This window comes from Mesoplodon mirus (assembly GCF_964341445.2).
Source record: "Mesoplodon mirus genome assembly, chromosome: X".
NCBI classification, from domain to species: domain Eukaryota; kingdom Metazoa; phylum Chordata; class Mammalia; order Artiodactyla; family Ziphiidae; genus Mesoplodon; species Mesoplodon mirus.
The window spans coordinates 30,216,178-30,236,393 of NC_138981.1; the positions used below are offsets into that span (position 1 = coordinate 30,216,178).

General features: G+C 36.3%; 1 protein-coding gene across 2 annotated transcripts in view; it reads right to left on the reverse strand.

Moving 5' to 3' along the window:
- DMD (dystrophin) overlaps positions 1-20,216 on the reverse strand; it is a 2,064,872-nt gene that overhangs the window by 486,366 nt on the left and 1,558,290 nt on the right. For both annotated transcript variants that reach the window (XM_082609524.1, XM_082609523.1), the window contains exon 55: positions 10,400-10,589. In XM_082609524.1, the coding sequence (XP_082465650.1) occupies positions 10,400-10,589 (190 nt within the window). The remainder of the gene's footprint in view (positions 1-10,399; positions 10,590-20,216) is intronic.

Below are 20,216 nucleotides of genomic sequence, written 5' to 3' on the forward strand. Positions count from 1 at the left end.
TGAAATCCCTGCTCCCATGGAATTTATAACATAGTTACAATCTTAGCTATGCTTTACAAAGCTTAACTGAGATGGCAATCAGTGGGTTGGACTGGAGCAATGCAGTGGGCAGGAAGGAGTAGAGGAAGGTAAAGGTAAATAACAGCATGGATTAGAGTGGTGGTAAGTGGACTGGAGAGGAAGGAATGCGTGCACAAGATTAGGGACGTAAAACTGATAGATCTTAAAAATGAACTAGAAAGTAAGGCGAGTGAGAAGGGGATGTAGAAATGACTATGTGGTTTGAAATTTCTGTGGCTGAAAAGATGGTGGTGTGATGAATGGCAGGACAGGAGATAGACTTGGTATTAAAGATATGGCCTATTTGGGTCGTATTGAGTTTATGATGTTCGTGAGACTGAGTAAGAAATGTCCCATACATGGTAAGAAATGTGGGATTGATACTGGAAAGAGATAAAAATCTTCCAATCACTGGATTAAAGGAGATGAACAAAAGACTGTTTCTAGTCTAATACCTAGCACATAACCCACACTTAGTAACTGCTGGTTGACTACTGAATAAAGAGAATGAGATTAATGAAGACAGAAAAGAGAGCCCAGAATAGGTCATCAGGTAAAGAAAGAAGAATGAGTAGTAACAGAGGTAGGAGAAAACTAGTAGAATATAGCACCCCAGCAAGTCAAGAGATGAGAAATTTTCCAGAAGACTGCGGTGGACTACAATGACAAATTATGCATAGATTTCTAGGGCAACAGGAATTGATAAAAGCATCTGCATTTGGAAGTTATGGTGGTTTCATACAGAAGTGTTTCAGTTAACAGGCAAATGTGGAAACAAGACTGAAAAATGTAAAGGAAAGAAGGATGTTTAGGAAGTAGGAATATTTTCAGTAATCAACAAATTCCTATGAAGTGAATGATTTGAAACTTGCTTTTGGTTACCTTGGGTCTTTGCCTGGAATGCTGAATCAGTTTACAGTAATGGGTAGGACAGCAGGATTAGTTGAAGGTCAGAAGGTCAAACTTAGGTTCAAATACTGACTCCTCTCTGTATAGCTGTGTGACCTTAAGAGAAGTTACCTAAACTTTCAAAGCTTCAGATTTTTCATCTGTAAAAGGGGTAAGATCACGCAAAAAAAAAAAAAAAAAAAAGGCGGGGGATTGTTACATCATGCAAGCAAAGCTCTTAGCACACTGCCCAGCACATAGTAATATTTTTTTAATGTGAGATAGTATTATTATCTAGCCTAATAATTGGAAAAATAAATAACTGAATTAGATGGTGATATTAATCCCAGAAAACTAAACATTTCTTTAATAGGCTTTTACTCTGAATTATTTCCTTCCTAATCTGGTATGATAAAACTCAAGTTCATTTTCAAAGAAGTATTGATAGTAATAGCTAAATTACTGAAACTCTCTAATTTTACCCTCCTCTACTGAATATGGAAATAATAGTACCAACACCAGAGGTTTTCAGTGAGAATCAAATTAGAGAATTGAAGTAAAAATGCTTTGTCAATTATAAACAAGGAACAATTTAGTTATTATTATTCTCATTAATTAATATAACTTTAATCTATTGATTTTAAAGAGTATGATATTAAGTTCATATCTTTAGTTTGACTTTTGTTTAATGGTAATTCATAACATTAATAAGGATCTTTCACTTGAAGAAAGCTTTTTCAAAGTGCTTTAAATATTTATTACCTTATAAGAGCCTCACAAAAGTTCTGTGGGGAATAAAAGGCAGTCGTTATTAGGGGCTATCAAAATTGACTTTTCAGTATGCACAGTGTCTTCTTACCTATGTAAGCCTTTCTTTTAGTTTGTATATATAAAATTATAGAATCCAATGATTGAATTACAAAGTTATTCAACTTAGTGCTTCCCTTGTATCATTCCAGATAATAACTAACTTTAGTGGCAATACCCAAAAAAGTAGGTCCTAAAGTTTCGATACACTGAATTAACATGTTTATATATGAAAGAGACCATGGTAAGATAGCTTAGAGTGTTTTAACCCTTATAATCAAGTGATTAAATTCGTATTATATTGAAGTTATTGTTTGCCACCACTGGATAAAAATCAATGGATTCTTATTTTCTATATTTAGTCTTCCCTGCTATAGGAGATAAAACACCAGTCTTGAACATTTGTCCTCACTGACTTTATTTCTTCACTTTTAATTATTTTCACTGTTTCTTTTTTGGATTTTCTCTTGTGATCTACAGGGATTTCAGGGTCCAAACTTGGAACATAATAAACTACTGAATATAGTAAGATGACAAGCATGTGGCTCTTGAATCTGTTCCTGAGTACTACAATCCATAGTATTGTGACTGTGTATGAACTTTTTACTGTAGAATAAAAGGTAAATAAAATTTTTCCATGTTTATATAAGAGAAGAAATTAATTGCCCTTATTGGAAAGAGTTTTTCAAGATCTTGGATAGATTACCTAAATACTTTTACTTTCTCCACAGTATGAATGTTATACCAAAGCTTTGCCTTTTTTCATGGTTAAAACATTTAAGGAATCTCTAAAGCTACGTCCTCTTTTTTTTTTTTTTTTGCGGTACACGGGCCTCTCACCGCCGCGGCCTCTCCCGCTGCGGAGCACAGGCTCCGGACGCGCAGGCCCAGCGGCCACTGCTCATGGGCCCAGCCGCTCCGTGGCATGTGGGATCCTCCCGGACCGGGGCACGAACCCGCGTCCCCTGCATCAGCAGACGGACTCCCAACCACTGCGCCACCAGGGAAGCCCAAGCTATGTCCTTTTGAATAGCAGAAGATGGCATCATTAAGACCAATCCTATGCTACAGTAAGTAATATTTTAGTGACTTTTAGATATATTTCTGAATGGAGAAATTCAAGTAACAATGACATTGATTTCTGTGTAATATTATGTATTTCTATGGAGTCCATGTCAACGCCCTTCAGTTTTACATCTTTGACCTAGATCTTTCTCCAGATGTTAGATCCACATTCACAACTGCTTCAAGGGAGGTGATATTTTCACCTCTATTATTCATAGACACCTCAAAACCAGCCACATTCTTTTTTTTTTTTTTGGTTATCCATTTTATTTTTTTACTTCATTGATTTTTTTAAACATCTTTATTGGAGTATAATTGCTTTACATTGCTGTGTTAGTTTCTGCTGTATAACAAAGTGAATCAGCTATACTAATTTTTAATTTTTTTTTTTTTTTTGTGGTACGCGGGCCTCTCACTGCTGTGGCCCCTCCCGTTGCAGAGCACAGGCTCCAGACATGCAGGCTCAGCAGCCATGGCTCACGGGCCCAGCCGCTCCACGACATGTGGGATCTTCCCGGACCGGGTCACGAACCCGCGTCCCCTGCATCGGCAGGCGGACTCTCAACCACTGCGCCACCAGGGAAGCCCCTAATTTTTATTTTATGTTGGAGTGTACTTAATTAACAATGTTGTGATAGTTTCAGGTGTACAGCAAAGTGAATTGGTTATACATGTTCATGTGTCTATTATTCTTTTTCAAATTCTCTTCCCATTTAGGTTGTTATATAATATTGATCAGAGTTCCCTGTGCTATATAGTAGGTCCTTGTTGGTTATCTATTTTAAATAGAGCAGTGTGTACATGTCAATTCCAAACTCCCTAACTATCCCTTTCCTCCACTCTTCCCCCCTGGTAACCATAAGTTCATTCTCTAAGTTGGTGAGTCTGTTTCTGTTTTGTAAATAAGTTCATCTGTATCATTTCATTTTAGATTCTGCATATAAGCAATATTATATGATACTTCTCTTTCTCTGACTTACTTCACTCAGTATGACAGTCTCTAGGTCCATCCATGTTGCTGCAAATGGCATTATTTCATTCTTTTTAATGGCCGAGTAATATTCCATTGTATAATTGAAGAACAAAAACCATATGATCATCTCAGTAGATGCAGAAAAAGCTTTTGACAAAACTCAGCACCATTTATGATAAAAACTCTACAGAAAGTGGGCATGGAGGGAACATACCTCAACATAATAAAGGCCATATACGATGAACCTACATTTAACATCATACTCAGTGGTGAAAAGCTGAAAGCATTTCCTTTAAGATCAGGAACAAGACAAGGATGTCCACTCTTGCCACTTTTTTTTTTTTTTTTTTTTTTGCAGTATGCGGGCCTCTCACTGCTGCGGCCTCTCCTGTTGCAGAGCACAGGCTCCGGATGCACAGGCTCAGTGGCCATGGCTCACGGGCCCAGCCGCTCCACGGCACGTGGGATCTTCCCGGATCGGGGCACGAACCCGTGTCCCCTGCATCGGCAGGCGGACTCTCAACCACTGCGCCACCAGGGTAGCCCTCTTGCCACTTTTATTCAACATAGCTTTGGAAGTCCTAGCCATGGCAGTCAGAGAAGAAAAAGAAATAACGGGAATCCAAATTGAAAAAGAAGAAGTTAAGCTGTCACAGTTTGCAGATGACATGATACTATACATAGAAAATCCTAAAGCTGTTACCAGAAAACTACTAGAGCTCATCAATGAATCTGGTAAAGCTGCAGGTTACAAAATTAATACACAGAAACCTGTTGCATTTTCTATACACTAACAACGAAAGATCAGAGAGAGAAATTAAGGAAACAATCCCATTTACCACTGCATCAAAAAGAATAAAATACCTAGGAATAAACCTATCTAAGGAGACAGAAGACCTGTACTCTGAAAACTCTAAGATGCTGATGAAAGAAATCTAAGATGACACAAACAGACGGAAAGACATACCATGTTCTTGGATTGGAAAAATCAATACTGTCAAAATGACTCTACTACCCAAGGCAATCTACAGAGTGAATGCAATCCCTATCAAATTACCAATGGCATTTTTCACAGAACTAAAACCAAAAAATCTTAAAATTTGTATGGAGACACAAAAGACCCCGGATAGCCAAAGCAACCTTGAGAAAGAAAAACCAGCCGCATTCTTGACTTCTCTTCCCATAATTATTTTTCCTCTTTAATTCTGCAACTCTGTAAGGCACCCAGTCATGCCAAATGGTAAGCGGTCAGTGACTCCTCACTGTACCTCACATTCCCCCCTCACCTCTTCCTCCCACAATCTACATCACAATGTTAGTTTTTCCCTCCAAATAGCTCACACATCTGTTTCCTCTGTTCAACCCCAACACCTTAATGATCATTTCTTGCTTGGAATATTACAGAAATAAGTTTCTCACTTTCGTTCCTGGACAGGTCTCATATCCTTCCAATTCACTCTCCACACAGCTACCAGAGTGATCTTTCAAAAACATAAGTTAGGTTATTCCATTTCCTTGCTTAAAAACATGCTGTGACTTCGCATAGACTACAGATAAAGTCCAAACTCTTAAAGACAGGCGGACAGAGGGAGGAAAAGACAGGTAAAACATACCGAACACTTTGAGTGCAACACTCTGCCCCTCCGGTGGGCATTCTACATATCATTTATTCCTCACAAAATCCTGTGAAGTATTATTTTCATTGTACAGAAGAATATAACTGAGACTTAGAGGTTAGGCAACAAGTGGTAAAATAAGTAAAATAAGTGGTCTTTCTGCTTACAAGGCTTATACTCTATCTACTATACCATGCTGCCTTTCTACATAATTTAGCCCCAGCTGATCTTTCCAAACTCATTTCTTATAATAATTATACCCCACCCATAGAGAAGTACCTTTCTCTTCCCGAACTACCCAACTGTCCAGGACTTTCAACATGCTGTTTCCTTCCCTTTTTAACTCCGTGTATCTAGCCAACTCCTAACACATTCTTCTAACTTTCTCTGAACAGAGGTTCTCAACCTTGGCTGGACATGAGAAGCATGGACAGGACATGCTGTGATCAATCCAGTTTGAATCTCTGGGGGTAGAACCCAGAGATCAGCATTTTAAAAATCTCCTCCAATGTATAAGCAAGACTGAAAAACAGTGTTCTAGGTGAGTTTCCTGGCCTCTCTGGCAAGCTTACCTTAATCATCTTCTGTTTTGACTAGATCCTGTCTAGCCCTCTACTGTAACACTCATCACACTACTATACAATTTTGTCTTAGCATAACTATCTTCACCTCTGGAATATAAGCATCCCAAGGGCAGAAATCATACTCTAATGCAGAGGCTTTTGAATATATGCTACACACTGATCCAGTATGTACACCCACACACATACACACACATATATGCAAATAGTTGAAACCAAAGCTTCAGAAAATAATACTGACTCTTATTTAAGAGTGATGGACTCTTGTTATTTTCTATTCTATTAATTTTATTCCTTTCTGTTTAAAAAAATGTGGATTGATACTCATTAAATTGATTACTTAACTTAGTACTTTGAACTACGTTTGAAAAACATCTCTCTAATCATGTTCGTAATGCTAGTCCTAACACCATGCTAGGCATCCAACAGGTATTTAATAAAGATTTGATGAATCAATCAAAGTTCTTAGGGAACATATATATATATGTATTTTGTATATCAAAAATGGCAGGCAGACATCACTAGGCAAAAGAAAAACATCAAGGTAAACTTTCATAATCTTTAGACACCAAAGGAGAAAGATTAAAAAGTACATATAAGACTCAATTCAAATTATAGCAACAAAAAGGAATACACAGAGCGCTTTCTTTTCTTAGAATTAGGGATCTTCAGATTACCTCTCTCTTTTCAGATGCACCTAGAAATATGATAATCCAATTTATTCAGGATACTAATTTTGCTACTGAGGTTTCATTCTTCCTTCTTCCTTTGGAATGAATCAGTGGGCCAAAATATATTGTGAGCAACACTGAAGAAGCTAAATTCCACAATTTCAATAATGTATTAGAAATTTAAGGTAGCTTAATCAATTTCCAGGTGTACTCTGATGTACAATTCAAAATTTATCAACCTTGTCTCTCTGGAAGTATTTTGTTTAATAGAAGAGCATTTCTATAATGGGTGGGGGAGGGTGGGAGGAGACGTAGGTAAAACAAATGAAATTAGAGGAGGGAGTGAGTTGAGAGATATGGCCTGAGACATGACCCAGATCACAGATGAGGGAATCTCAAATATTAATTGCTCCATAGTCTCTCTTGCTGAGAAAAAGACCCTAATTATGCCACCTTTATGACCATCTCTCCCCACCACATACCCATCCTCACACACCTTCTTTACAAGCTGGTATTACAATTATCTCTTGGGGGTGCTTACAGAATCAGTTAAGGTTGGTGAAATTCTTGTGAAACATTAGTAAACATGCAGTCTGCATGTTTAACTAACTATTTTCAGTTAGTTACCCATGGTTTTATGTTAGAACTTAGAACTGCGACCATCTTTATCAGTTCTCTAAGGCCCAAAGCAGGAAATGTTTTGGACACAGGAAGAATCTGATTCGATTATGAATATAGTTCTTCATTTTAAGAATAAATTTACAATTTAAAAATTTTCAAACTGTCACCTCTTAGGGCTCTATATGGTACTCTATAAAAATACATTGGCTTTAAGATTCCAGTTATACTGTCAGAAATAACAATACTTATAAGAAAAAAATCTCCTCATCCTAAAGCACAAGGTCAAATATAATGACTTTGCTTTTAGTAAGGAAAGTAAATAACATTTTTTTTCTAATATAAGGAAGAAACTTTAATGGCTTTCAGAGTGGAATTAACCAGGTTAATTCCATTCAGGAAGCATATACTTCATAATACATGTATGCTTATCAAACCCAGGAATTGTAATTATTGCTGGGAGAATTAAACATCCTATGAAGTGGATGATAAGCAGTGATAGTCAGGTAGTCTAGTAAGAGCTGGAGTCTCCATATATAGAAAAACCGATTGACAGTCACAGAGAAAAACCCATTTTCTGACCCCCTGTCTCCATTCAGCAGCATTTGTATAAAGTAAAACATGGTTTTGGGTGGACAGATATATTGAAATCTGTTGGGAGAGCCGCTGCTCTGGCTAGGCATTTGGAGTTTCCTCTTTTAATATGTAATATTTAACTATTCTTGCTATACAGCATGAATCAAACAATGAATATAATGCTACCAGCTTCTGCAAACGAAGTGAAAGGCATACAGTTACACTTTATTCCCTCACACATTATTAGAGAACATTCCTTTTGTTCAAAATTAAAAGAAAGTCATCTTCAGAGGGGAAAAAAGCAAACACTTCGATTTAGCTGAAATACTGAAACTGCATGTAATCTCCTAAGGTATATGGTTTTATTTACTTTCAAGCTTGGCATTTCCATTTGTTGCTTTTAAACCCCAGTATCTTGATTCAATTCTATCAGCTGAAATGTGCCATTAACAATAATCAAAAGTTTCAGTAGTTTAGAGTTTTTACCATGACACCTTCGAATCTTTCATCAAAAGACCATTATTCAGCCATCTAACTGAAAATCAGAGCTGGCTATAAATGTCATTCCTATCCATAAAATGTAGTTTCAATCTCAGGCAACTGGAATTTATAGAAGATACAATATTAACTGAGAGGGAATGAGAAATTGTCTCTTTTAAAATAACATTGGAATCTTAGTTAGTCCTACTATAGTTAAGGGGAAAATGATATGTGTAAGATTTTCAGGAACTCTAAAGGAGTTTTATATGGCTTTTAAGAGTAAATACATTATGAGTAATATAGAATAAGCTAAGAAAGTTTCCTCGGCATAATTTCCAACTATTTTTCAAAGAGATCAGAAATCTAAACACAAAATGTACTTTATTCTCCATTCTTCCATAGTAAACATAGTTAGGAAACAAACACTGCAGTTTTTTTCTTTAATGATTCAGAATCTTTCAGTTTCTCATGATGAGAAATTTATATATGAATTTTCATTGTATGAGTACTATAGATATATATATATTAAAACTATAGGAGATAGATGGATGTATCCTTGTTTTGCCCTCAACAAGACATCCATCAATTTGAGAAATATTTTATTAAGCCCCTATTATAAAACTGAGTCACTGGATTTATTTTTAAAAGGAATCTGCTTAAAAAAAATCCACTTAAAGTTTTACTCTTTATTTACCATAGCTGAGGGGAGTATGTGAATCCACATATTTAAAATTCTAGGGTGGCTTTATGGGCATGGACAAGGAGAAATAAAATTTTACTTATGAAATATCATAAATCAAATATGTTACAGCAGCACATTTTCTAACTGTTTATCTAAGAGTGACCAAAAAAGCGAACTTTACACTGCATGGACATTCACAAGCCATGGGAGATATCTGGGAAGATAAAGTCAGGTATTGTTCTAAACAAACTACCTCCAAATGATCAAACTAACTCAACACACGTTGTGGGGGAGCAAGTGGGGTCCGAGGATAATGATAAAGCAAGAATGAGGAATCCAAGAAGCTCTAAATTGCCACTGTCATCTACTCTACATACGAGAGCATCCGAGTAGATCAAATGTCCTATTTAAACAGAAGAAAAGAAGAAGAACAACAAGGAGGGGAGGAGATGAAACGTTGCTTAATATGATTTGATTTTGGAACTATTTTTCAACCTAGGATATGCTATCCCTTTTTTCATCATAATTTTAAAATATTAAAAAACTGAAGTTGGTCCTAAAAATGGATCCTATTATTCTAACACTCCAAATTTTATTTGCGGTACCAGTAAACTTCTTATATCAAGTCAGAAAACTCAACTATACATAACAAAACTCCATTGTAGGTCAGGAAAATCATGTCAGGTCCTGAAAGGAGCCTTCCTGAACTACAGAATAAGATTCTCACCAAGACTTTAAGATTCTCACCAAGACTTCATGTAAACAAAACTACGTGAAACTTCTGTTTTCACTGTTTATGCATATGAAATTTTATAGCAGTCATTCCTGTTCCTAGGAAAAACAATTGTCGAAAATTCTGTGATCATTAACTATGACAAATTTAGCCATCTCATTTTTATTTTCACAGATCATGCTAGGAAGAAAGCTACAAAATGCCAGATTAACATTTCAAAACTTACTGGAAAGTAATGAAGGGAAACTGATTCAGTTAGCAACGCTAAATAAAACAGACAATTCATACAGATGCTTTCCACGTAAAATAGTAAATAAACACTCAAAAATGGCAACTTTTTCAAATTTAATAAGCCAATCCCTAATTTATTTCTCTGAGCAAAGTTTCTTCTTATCAAAGCTCTAGCTTTATGGGCAAGTTTTTCCTGGTCAAAAACACACACTATTTAGAAGACTGGGGTATTAAATGAAATAATAAATGATTTTTCCTTTTTCCTCTGTCTCTCTTCTTCTAGCCCAAACGCTTAAATACATAAGGCCATGTAAAACAACTGTTTCATTTCGTCCACAGCCTATCAATTACAAGGACAAATGCTGAGAATTCTTCAACTGGATTCACAAGAGGGATAAAGTAGAAATGCTTGACTTACTTGCCATTGTTTCATCAGCTCTCTTACTCCCTTGGAGTCTTCTAGGAGCCTTTCCTTATGGGTGGCATCCTGCAGGACGTTGGCAGTTGTTTCGGCTTCCGTAAGCCAGGCAAGAAACTTCTCCAGGTCCAGCGGGAACTGTTGCAGTAATCTATGAGTTTCTTCCAAAGCAGTCTCTCGCTCACTCACTCTGCAAAAGAACAAATGTCCAGATGCAATTCTCCTCAAACATCAGAAAGGCGCACCCAGTGAATCCCACGAAAAGAGCAAAGTCCAAGGGACTAAATTGTAATATAAGAACAAAGGGGTGAGCTGTTGCTAAAACTCCTCTTCAAAGCATCAACCACTAGAATAGCGTGTGTGTGTGTGTGTGTGTGTGTGTGTGTGTATTTGGACTTTTAGATTTTTGAAAGTTCATATGTGAATTTTCCAAAAAAAATTTTTTTTAACTTTTTAGTTTCTGCTGGTCAATTTTGAAAGCTTATTTTAATATGCTGCAAAAGTTTAAGCTAATCTTTACAGGTAAAACCCTAAAATCTATACCATGCTTATCTTTGATGTCACCTGAGGCAGGAAATCATGATTAGATAGGCCAGGAGAAATGCAAACCTAGAAAAGAAAGTTGAACACTGGAGGAAGAAAGAGAAGGGGACTGAAGAACAAAAGAGAACAAAAAGACTAAGAAGTAGGAAAACCGGGCTTCCCTGGTGGCGCAGTGGTTGAAAGTCCGCCTGCCGATGCAGGGGACATGGGTTCGTGCCCTGGTCTGGGAGGATTCCACATGCCCTGGAGCGGCTGGGCCCGTGAGCCATGGCCGCTGTATTTCATAGAAACCATTGTACAAAATGTAATTTTGCATAACACTATCATGTTCTAATTGTGTTAGCTTTAATTTTCATTACCTGATGGTCATACAACTGAGAATATTTTCCAAAAGAAAAATGTTATGTGTAATGGAAAAAGTGGAGCCTAAAATCCAGACAGATCTGGGTTCAAATCCCAATATCCTCTACGAAGTGTGTGATATGGCAAGTTACTTAACCTCTGATTTCTTATCTGCAATACATATTGCTGTGATGAGAGTGAAAATACAACAATGTGTGTAAAGCTGAGTGCCTCACACATTATGTAGTCACATATTATAGTTGCTCAAAAATGTTAGTTCCCTCTGCCCACATCCCATTCTCATCTCTCTAATCTTTTAGACGGAATGAACCAAATTCCCTAATGACACAAAAGTCTAAAGAAAAGTTATTCATATTTTCTGATAATATATATAATGCATGTATTGTGGATACACACACATATGCCCTCAGCAAACATCTACATAATAATAGCTTGGGAAGGAAAATTGCCTGAGGCAAATAACAGTCCCATCTAAAAAAGATTCAGGTAAATTTTGTCTGCAATGAGGAAATTAGTACTCTATTTACATGCCATATTTGCCTTCTATTATTACACAAACACTTTCTGGGATTAAACATAAGCTAAAAATGGATTTTAAAAAAATTGAACACTTGAATATGATACACACTGCTTGTTAAGACGTGATTGTCAATAATTATGCAAAACTGCAATTTATTTCAGCAGCAACTTTATCATGGGATGTGCAAACCAGGCAATAAACAACTCCTGCCAAGCCAGCGGCAGCAAAGCCCCCGGAAGAGCTGTTTATTCATCATGGGTGAGGTTTTTGCTGAGCATACAGTCTTCCACAGTGTAGTTTCGGTGCTCATACTGGATAAAAATCTTCTGTCTGCATTAACTGGTGGAGGGTAGAATAGGTTTATGAGGATGCAGCCATTGGAAAAAAGGAAGCATTGCACTAAGCCATTTATCAACTCCTAAATAAACTTGAATACTGCACAGCTGAAAGGTAGCTTGGTGTTCTGGTTGGGCAAATCAGTTAAACCTCGTGGAGTTCAAGGGCTAACCTGAACTGCTGGCTCCCTGCTTATTTAGTTTCCAGGCAAATTATCAATGCAGGGAGAAATATCAAAATATCATTATTTGCTTATTTATTTATTATTTAATATGATTTAAAAATTCAGAACCATTGCAACAACACTGAGAATCTTAATGTTATAATCTGTCATGAAACGTACAAATGTACAGGTTGAAGCATGTGTAATTGCTAATGTTTGACCATTTCTGACCTGCAAAAGGGGCAATTTCATCCGGTTCAACCTAATATTTTAGGTTGGCTCGTGCATTGCAAATCACTAAGATTTACTCCACCACCAGCTCCAAATCTGGCATAGAAATAAGCTGTCACATTGCAGAAGACAAATGCAGGGTTAGACACTGATGTATATTCTAACATACTCCAAATGCACACAAAATAAAAGAGCAGTGTGAAACTCCCTCATGGCAGAGGGAAGCTTGGAGAATTAGATACTGTGCATTTTATTATCAGCTTCATCATCATGATGAGCTGCACCTGATGCATCTTAGTTCCTCTATCCTTAAAGGGAAACACCACTTACCCTCTGCTTCCAGAGAAAGTAACTAGTAAATAACTTTCTAAAATGTGATGCACATAAATCGGATGAAAGGGTTCTACCGAGACAATGAGATTTCCAGCCAAATCCTACCAGTGAGCTTGCTGCTTTGTAAATTAGGCCCTTAGGGAAGAGCAGTAACTCTCTCAGGACCGTAAGGCACTGTTTTCCCAAACGATACCCTCATGGTCTGAAATACTGACAACATCAGGCTGAATATTTTCTAATTTGGAAATACGTTAAAAAAAATTCAATGGCAGCAATAGCAGAAAAATCTCTTCGATCAGAGGTGAGATTGTTATTTCCTGCTTGTGTGGGAGACTTAAGGCTGCATCCTTTCTCCTGAGATCAATCTATGTACACTGAATTCTTAAACTTTAATTGTGCCAAGTCTAGACTAGAAATGAGTCAAGGGTACTTGTATGCCATATTTGTGCATTCCAAATAGCTCTGACTATATGCCATACTTTAAAATTTTCTGTCACCATATGGCTTTAAATGGCTTATAGGATAAAATAAAAATGTAGAAATAATAAGAATCATAAAGAAACAAAAAAAATTGGCCTAGAACAAAACTAAAAATCTTGAACATCAGGCTTCCCTGGTGGCGCAGTGGTTAAGAATCCGCCTGCCAATGCAGGGGACACGGGTTCAAGCCCTGGTCTGGGAAGATCCCACATACCGCGGAGCAACTAAGCCCGTGCGCCACAACTATTGAGCCTGCGCTCTAGAGCCCGTGAGCCACAACTAGCAAGTCCCCGTGGTGTAACTAATGAAGCCCACGTGTCTAGAGCCCGTGCTCCGCAACAAGAGAAGCCACCACAATGAGAAGCCCCCGTACCGCAGGTAGAGAAAGCCCGTGTGGAGCAATAAAGACCCAACACAGCCAAAAAAAAATAATAATAAAATAAAATAAATTTTAAAAATATTTTTGAAAAATATACTTGTTACAAAATGTATGTGGAGAAATATATAACTATACTTGCACAGATTGTGGTCTCAAAAGGAGACAGGATGGAGGATTCTCACACTCAGCAATTGAGCCTGAAGAGCCACTGCACCTTTGGTTGCCCTTTAAGGAGATCTATATATAAGGCAGAGTTGCATTATCACCAGTTAGAAGCAAGAATCTACTGAAGGGGCAAAGTGCTGGAGCTATAAAGCTTAGTGCAATCCTGCATCTGCCCAAGAAGGTGCTCATCCAGAGACAAGTCTGCATAAAGGGGAAAAATCACAGAAGGCATGTCTTCAGTATCTCCATTTTCTTTTTAAGAACTGATTATCAATGGGGCAATCAGATAAGTAATAATCTGATCCTTCATACACACATACCATGGTATCTCTGAATAAATCTCTAAGACTCCAGATTTTCTATTAAGTTGAATATCACTAATTTCTTATGGGTCAACCTAATACATGAAAAGCAAAAGAGAAAAGGGAAACCTACTACTTTCCAAGGTAAGGCTGAAGAGCTTAATTAATATATAGACAATATTCCATGATTAGATACATGGATGGATGATATTTAATCAGTGTACTATATTATAGGATTTTTAATATATACATATATAATAAATATATATATAAGCAAACAGAAACAAACACATTGAATATTTTTAGGGAAAAAAAGGCTCAGTCTGATATAGAAGGCTATTTTGCCCAGGTGTTTCTGAAAGTGTGACAACTGGGGAAATTCACAGCACTTAGTCTTCTACTAAATAATACTTCCATCTGTGCCCTGGTATCATCATGGAGTAACCAAATAAAACACTCTCAATCTTTCCTTCTTGGTTTATTTGCATTTTAACCACTATCATTTCCTATGATATTTTTAGGGGAAGAATTACAGGATGACTTTTTTTCCCCCTTTTTTTGTTGTTAGACATAGATCACAGAAAGTGAGTACCTTAGCAGCAAGCACTTGGACTTTGGACCAAAAGATTTCTGGCAACGTCAAACACTACTCATAGAACCAGGGTTAACCTGACATTCAAATTCTCTGTAACCATAACAGTCTCTACTAGTTTGCTAGTAAATAAATTAATTTTGATTAAAAAAAACATAACTCTACATTGTATTTGCAAGGGGCAGCTAGAATTTTATTACCTATGGCTATACAGCAGTTTGTAGAAAGGATTCCTTTAATCTCCAGCAATTCTATTAGTAATTTGCACTAATGAAAAGCATGAATCTAAGCCAAATCCTTCAATAATGCTTGGACTAGTATCCCATTAGATCCCTTTCTAGCAACAATTCTAAGACTGTGGCTTTATTTGTCTTTGGGCAACATCTCCTTAGACATATGATCCAAAAGGGTTGTGGCAGTGAGAGGATGTTTCTCTTTTCTCCTCTGTTATCAAACTCTAAAGTGAGAAATATACTCTGTCCTTTTAATGGAACAATTGACAAAGGGTGTGAGATGAAGGCTGTAAGGTCCAGCATAGAAAATAAAATTTAAATCTAATAATCTATATAGCTCTTTAAAGATTTTAAAGTATATTCAGATTTATTCTCTCACCATTTCACAAGGTATCCCCTATTTTTTCTACTTACAGTGTGTTTCTCTTTTTCTTTGTATGTTTCCCATTGGATGTTTCATTCCAGTGGGTTCAACCTCCACACAGATTATCTTTAAATCTGAACCTCATTCTTATTTCCACATGCCTACCAACATCTCATTGATTAGGTGATCCATGCATCTAGTCCATATGTATTATGTGCCAGGATTTATGCTTGGTGATGGTGACACAAAAGTCAATGAGACATGGACATGGACTTTGGCATTTAACATATTCAAGTCTGGTGGAGGAGACACATAGGTAAACATTTAACTATAGTTACAATATGATTTGGGTTATAGTTCATCTGGATTCCCTACCAGTAGCCCAAATGTAATATGCATCACACTGTATTCATGAACTTCTATCTCAATTTGCCAAACAAGTGATAAACATTTGTTTATCAAATAAACAAATGTTTATCTTTTTAAACAGTTGTTTCCTTTTCTCATCAAAGGAAGTGGGGATCATCTAGCTGGGCTTTATCTCCAAATACAGTGATGGATGCTCAATAAAAGTTTGCCTAATTGAATTGATTTTTATACAAATCAGAAACCTTTTAGATATATGTCATAGGTTATTGCTGGTTTCATTTTGCTGTTGGGAAGATTGATTCTGAGAGAACCATAATGACTTTCCCAAAGTTGCACACAAGTAAGTGGCAGAATTGGGATTATAGCCCAAGTCTTGCATCCTAAAAAAGAGGTTTTTCTAACTCTGAAAACAGATACTGGTGTCCACTCCTCTCTGATATATTCATTGTAGTAAAAGAAAGAAAAGTGCAGGAAAGTTTATGCCTCTGAATCCTGGCCTTCATTTTGGAGCACAAATTTATCTATTTGTTACTTTACCATAAGCGGCATCAATGAAACACATATAAACCTACCCAGAGGGAACCCACACATGCAAAGATATTCTCTCACCCTAACTATAGTAGAAAGATCTAGCCGGTCTTTGCTTCAACACAAAAAAAATCCATTTTCAACGCAAATCTGCTGGTTTTCTGTTCACCGACATATGCATTAATGAGGTTTTCATCCCCCCTCTCCTGAGGTCTGGTACTAAATCACTCAAACTCTCCACAGTTAATTGGAAACCACAACCTAAATGTTCCCAAAGTATTGCTGATTAGTTCTCAGAAAACTCATTCCTATCTTTCGTCACCCCAGACAACGCAGGATGACTTTTTAACATGTGCAGAAGCAACGCACTTGCACGAAGAAATAGATTAGTCCTCTAAAGATAAACCACAGTTCTGAAGCTATCTATTTAAACTCTCTTCAACGTTACAGACATTTTAGTAAAAAAAATATAACACCTGAACTTTATCTTTGGATACTAAGAGAATATAGGTATTATCAGTCATGTAAGGAATTTCAAAATACACGTTCCATCTCTTTTATTGTTTTACTCTATGGACATTTTTTTTTTTTTTTTGCGGTACACGGGCTTCTCACTGCTGTGGCCTCTCCCGTTGCGGAGCACAGGCTCCGGACGCACAGGCTCAGCGGCCATGGCTCACGGGCCCAGCCGCTCCGTGGCACGTGGGATCCTCCCGGACCGGGGCACGAACCCGTGTCCCCTGCATCGGCAGGCGGACTCTCAACCACTGCGCCACCAGGGAAGCCCCTATGGACATTTTTTAAATTGAGGTTTGCACAATATATCATTAGAGGAATAACCATAATCATACACTTTTCCTAAAAGCATTGGGATATTTCTGAAAAGAAAACGTTAGGAGACAGCAGTGAAAATGTACTCTGTACTATTCTTTGCATTACTCACTTCACTTGACTTGTGTTTCAGGCATTTATCACTGAGAAAAAGAAATTGATAAAAAATATACAAAATATTTTGAGCAAGTGCAGTATTCAAGATACTACCTTGCATGTTAACAAATGTTAACATTCTCTAGTCTAAGATCTGTGTTTTATATTTTTCTACTGATACAATACCTTAAGGTACTATTTGGAGAAGTTTAAAAATAATGTTGGGAGTAATTGATTACATTTGGTTTGGTTCACATACAGAGACTCAAAATATTATTTTGGATATTTACAGAACTGTAAAAAACCTTTAGAAAAAATGTACAGTTATACTACCGTCCAGATGAATACAAACTTAGATTAGGGCTGGGTTTATAATTGGACACAATTTCTACTCTAAATAAATTCTCTCTGATTTGTATAATGAGAATCTTTAAGTTGGTTTTGGTCACTTGTAGTGTTAATCTCTTTAAAAGATATATTTTCCTAATTGTTGATAAGCTAGATTGAGTAGCTTTCTTCTCTTCTAAAGGATATATGAAAACTAGGATAGAAACCAATGAAAAAGATCATCTCCTGGAAGTCTCATAAGACTGTGCAAACAAATATGCATTCCCATCCTCAATAACTTAGAAAAAATAAAGAGAACAGTAGACTGTTAGATGCTGTTATATAATATTCAGAAGACAGCAAGGCAGGTTGGTTCAATTTTCTAAGATCAAAAGGCAAACGTATAGCAGATTCCCTTTAAAAGGAAAGAAGTGGCTAAAAACATATCAACTGATTATATGAACTTACAGTACAGGTCTCTCAATGGAATTTAGAAATACGAACGATTTCATAATTCCTGATATGAACTTCAAGTTATAGTCTCTAAATATTTGTGACTTTTATTACTCAATTCCTCATTCAGCACTCTTGCGTTTAATAATGCACTTTTGAGAGTCCTTTAAATTCAACATTTATTGTTATAGAATTTTGCGCTAAAACAATGCTCTTCAGTTTTCAAGCTCTTCTCTGTATATCTTCTCCTTTGATATGTTAAACAACTTGATAAGGTTAATGGGGTAGGTTGTTATTATCATCAACATTTTATGGTTGAGAAACCTGACTTTCAGAGAGGCTGGGCAGTTTCCAACGTAAGTGGCTCTAGTCCACTCTGACATTATCTCTTAAGGTAGACTTGCCAATCTCCCTGTGAGGTAAACATAATGGATATTAATATAGTACTATTCTCAAAAGCGCCTCATTTGCTGTGATTATTATAAAAATTAGGATCATGGTGTATATTTGGGTGAAGACAAAAATTATTATTCCTTTGCTTATCATCTTCAGCTGCCACCTAAGAGACCTATTAAAATGAATACTGCACTTTGGACTTGAAGTAGGCTTGAGGATTTTATTTTAAAAGAGGGCATTACAGTCAGGAATAAAATATTTTTATTCTTATGAAATAATAGAAAATTATAGTACAGACGGTTGTGGCCTTCTCATAATGGTAATTTATGTTTGCTAATGATACCAAGATAATCTGGAAATCTACATCTTTTGAGAAATGTTATACACTAAAATTATCTAACAAGAAAACCAAACCTTCATATGTTTCTTTCCTAGAAATATTACAGTAAAATAGATACATTTTAATAAGACTGGTTGAGAAATGAATTAATCTCTCAAAGTGACTCTGTCTTGGCAGACTCTGAAAGAATTGCCCTTTTAATTTTCAATCCCTTTTAATGACTCAGATATGATTTATAAGACTTGTAGGATTACAAGTAACTTGAGCTAATTAAAACTAATGATCAAAATAAAGATTTAAAGTTTCCTGCTTTCTTACTTTTAATTACTATGGGGAGAAACTACATTTAAAAGAACTAGATTATGTGAAATATACTGATGGCCTTCTATAAAATCAAGTCAAATTTATGAAGAATAGTAAAAAATAAAGGATTTATTTTTTCAGTTAAAACTACAACACTAAAGGAATAAATCTGAGGGCTGCACGTACTTTCAAAAATCCTCTTACTTATGAATGCACTACTTATAAAAGGCTCTATATTTTCATTATCATCATCATCATCATCATCAGCCATCATCATGAACTTACTGTAAATTCCTTGAGCACAAGGATTCACACCACAGTTCCTGGCATTTAACAGACACTCAATACATTAAATTAAAATGGAATAGGCACAGCTTCTAAAAATGAGGTCACAATCCCTTGTTTCTAAAACACTCATAAATTAGAATTATTTCTTGATGCAAATTTATTGAATAATAATTTATATTTGTATAGAATTTTAAAGTTTATACACTGCTTTCTCATATACTATTTCAGTTGAACCTCACAGTAACTTGTAGATATCCTCTTGTTTGTTACAGAGAATTGACTGCATAATAGACTATTACTCAGATATAACTAAGATGTTTAAAAATGAGAATAAGCAATCCTGTGATCAAAATTATGTTTTGCTTTGTAGAAGTGTGGATATTAAATCTTTGGAGCTTATATGTTCCATCAACTTTTGTATTAGCAGTTAAAGTGAAATGGTGGACTATTTCACTGGGCAACATGTCACATTTAATTGTCCGTGACTGAATTTCTGCTACTCTTACACGAAAACAATATATATTTTGAAAAAAGAAATTAAATGTACTCCTGCAAAGAATGCTAATTCAATGTATTTTTAGGTGCATTGCAAAAACAGAGGGCAAAGCAAACAATAAGTTCTGTCAAAATGAATCCATTGGATTGGCAAATTTTCTGACAGACTGTAAGTTTGATCCTGGTCCAGAGATAGCATGTACCAAAAGGGCCTTAAAAGTCATCCTATCCAGGCACCCATTTGGCTCTGTCAGCCAACATATTCCTCCCTTCCCTGCTTTGCATCACCCGTAGATTGGAAAAGACACCCTCTCTGTAGCTCCACTCATGTTCTGTCAAAAAAAAAAAAAAAACCAATAAGGGAATTCCCTGGCAGTCCAGTGGTTG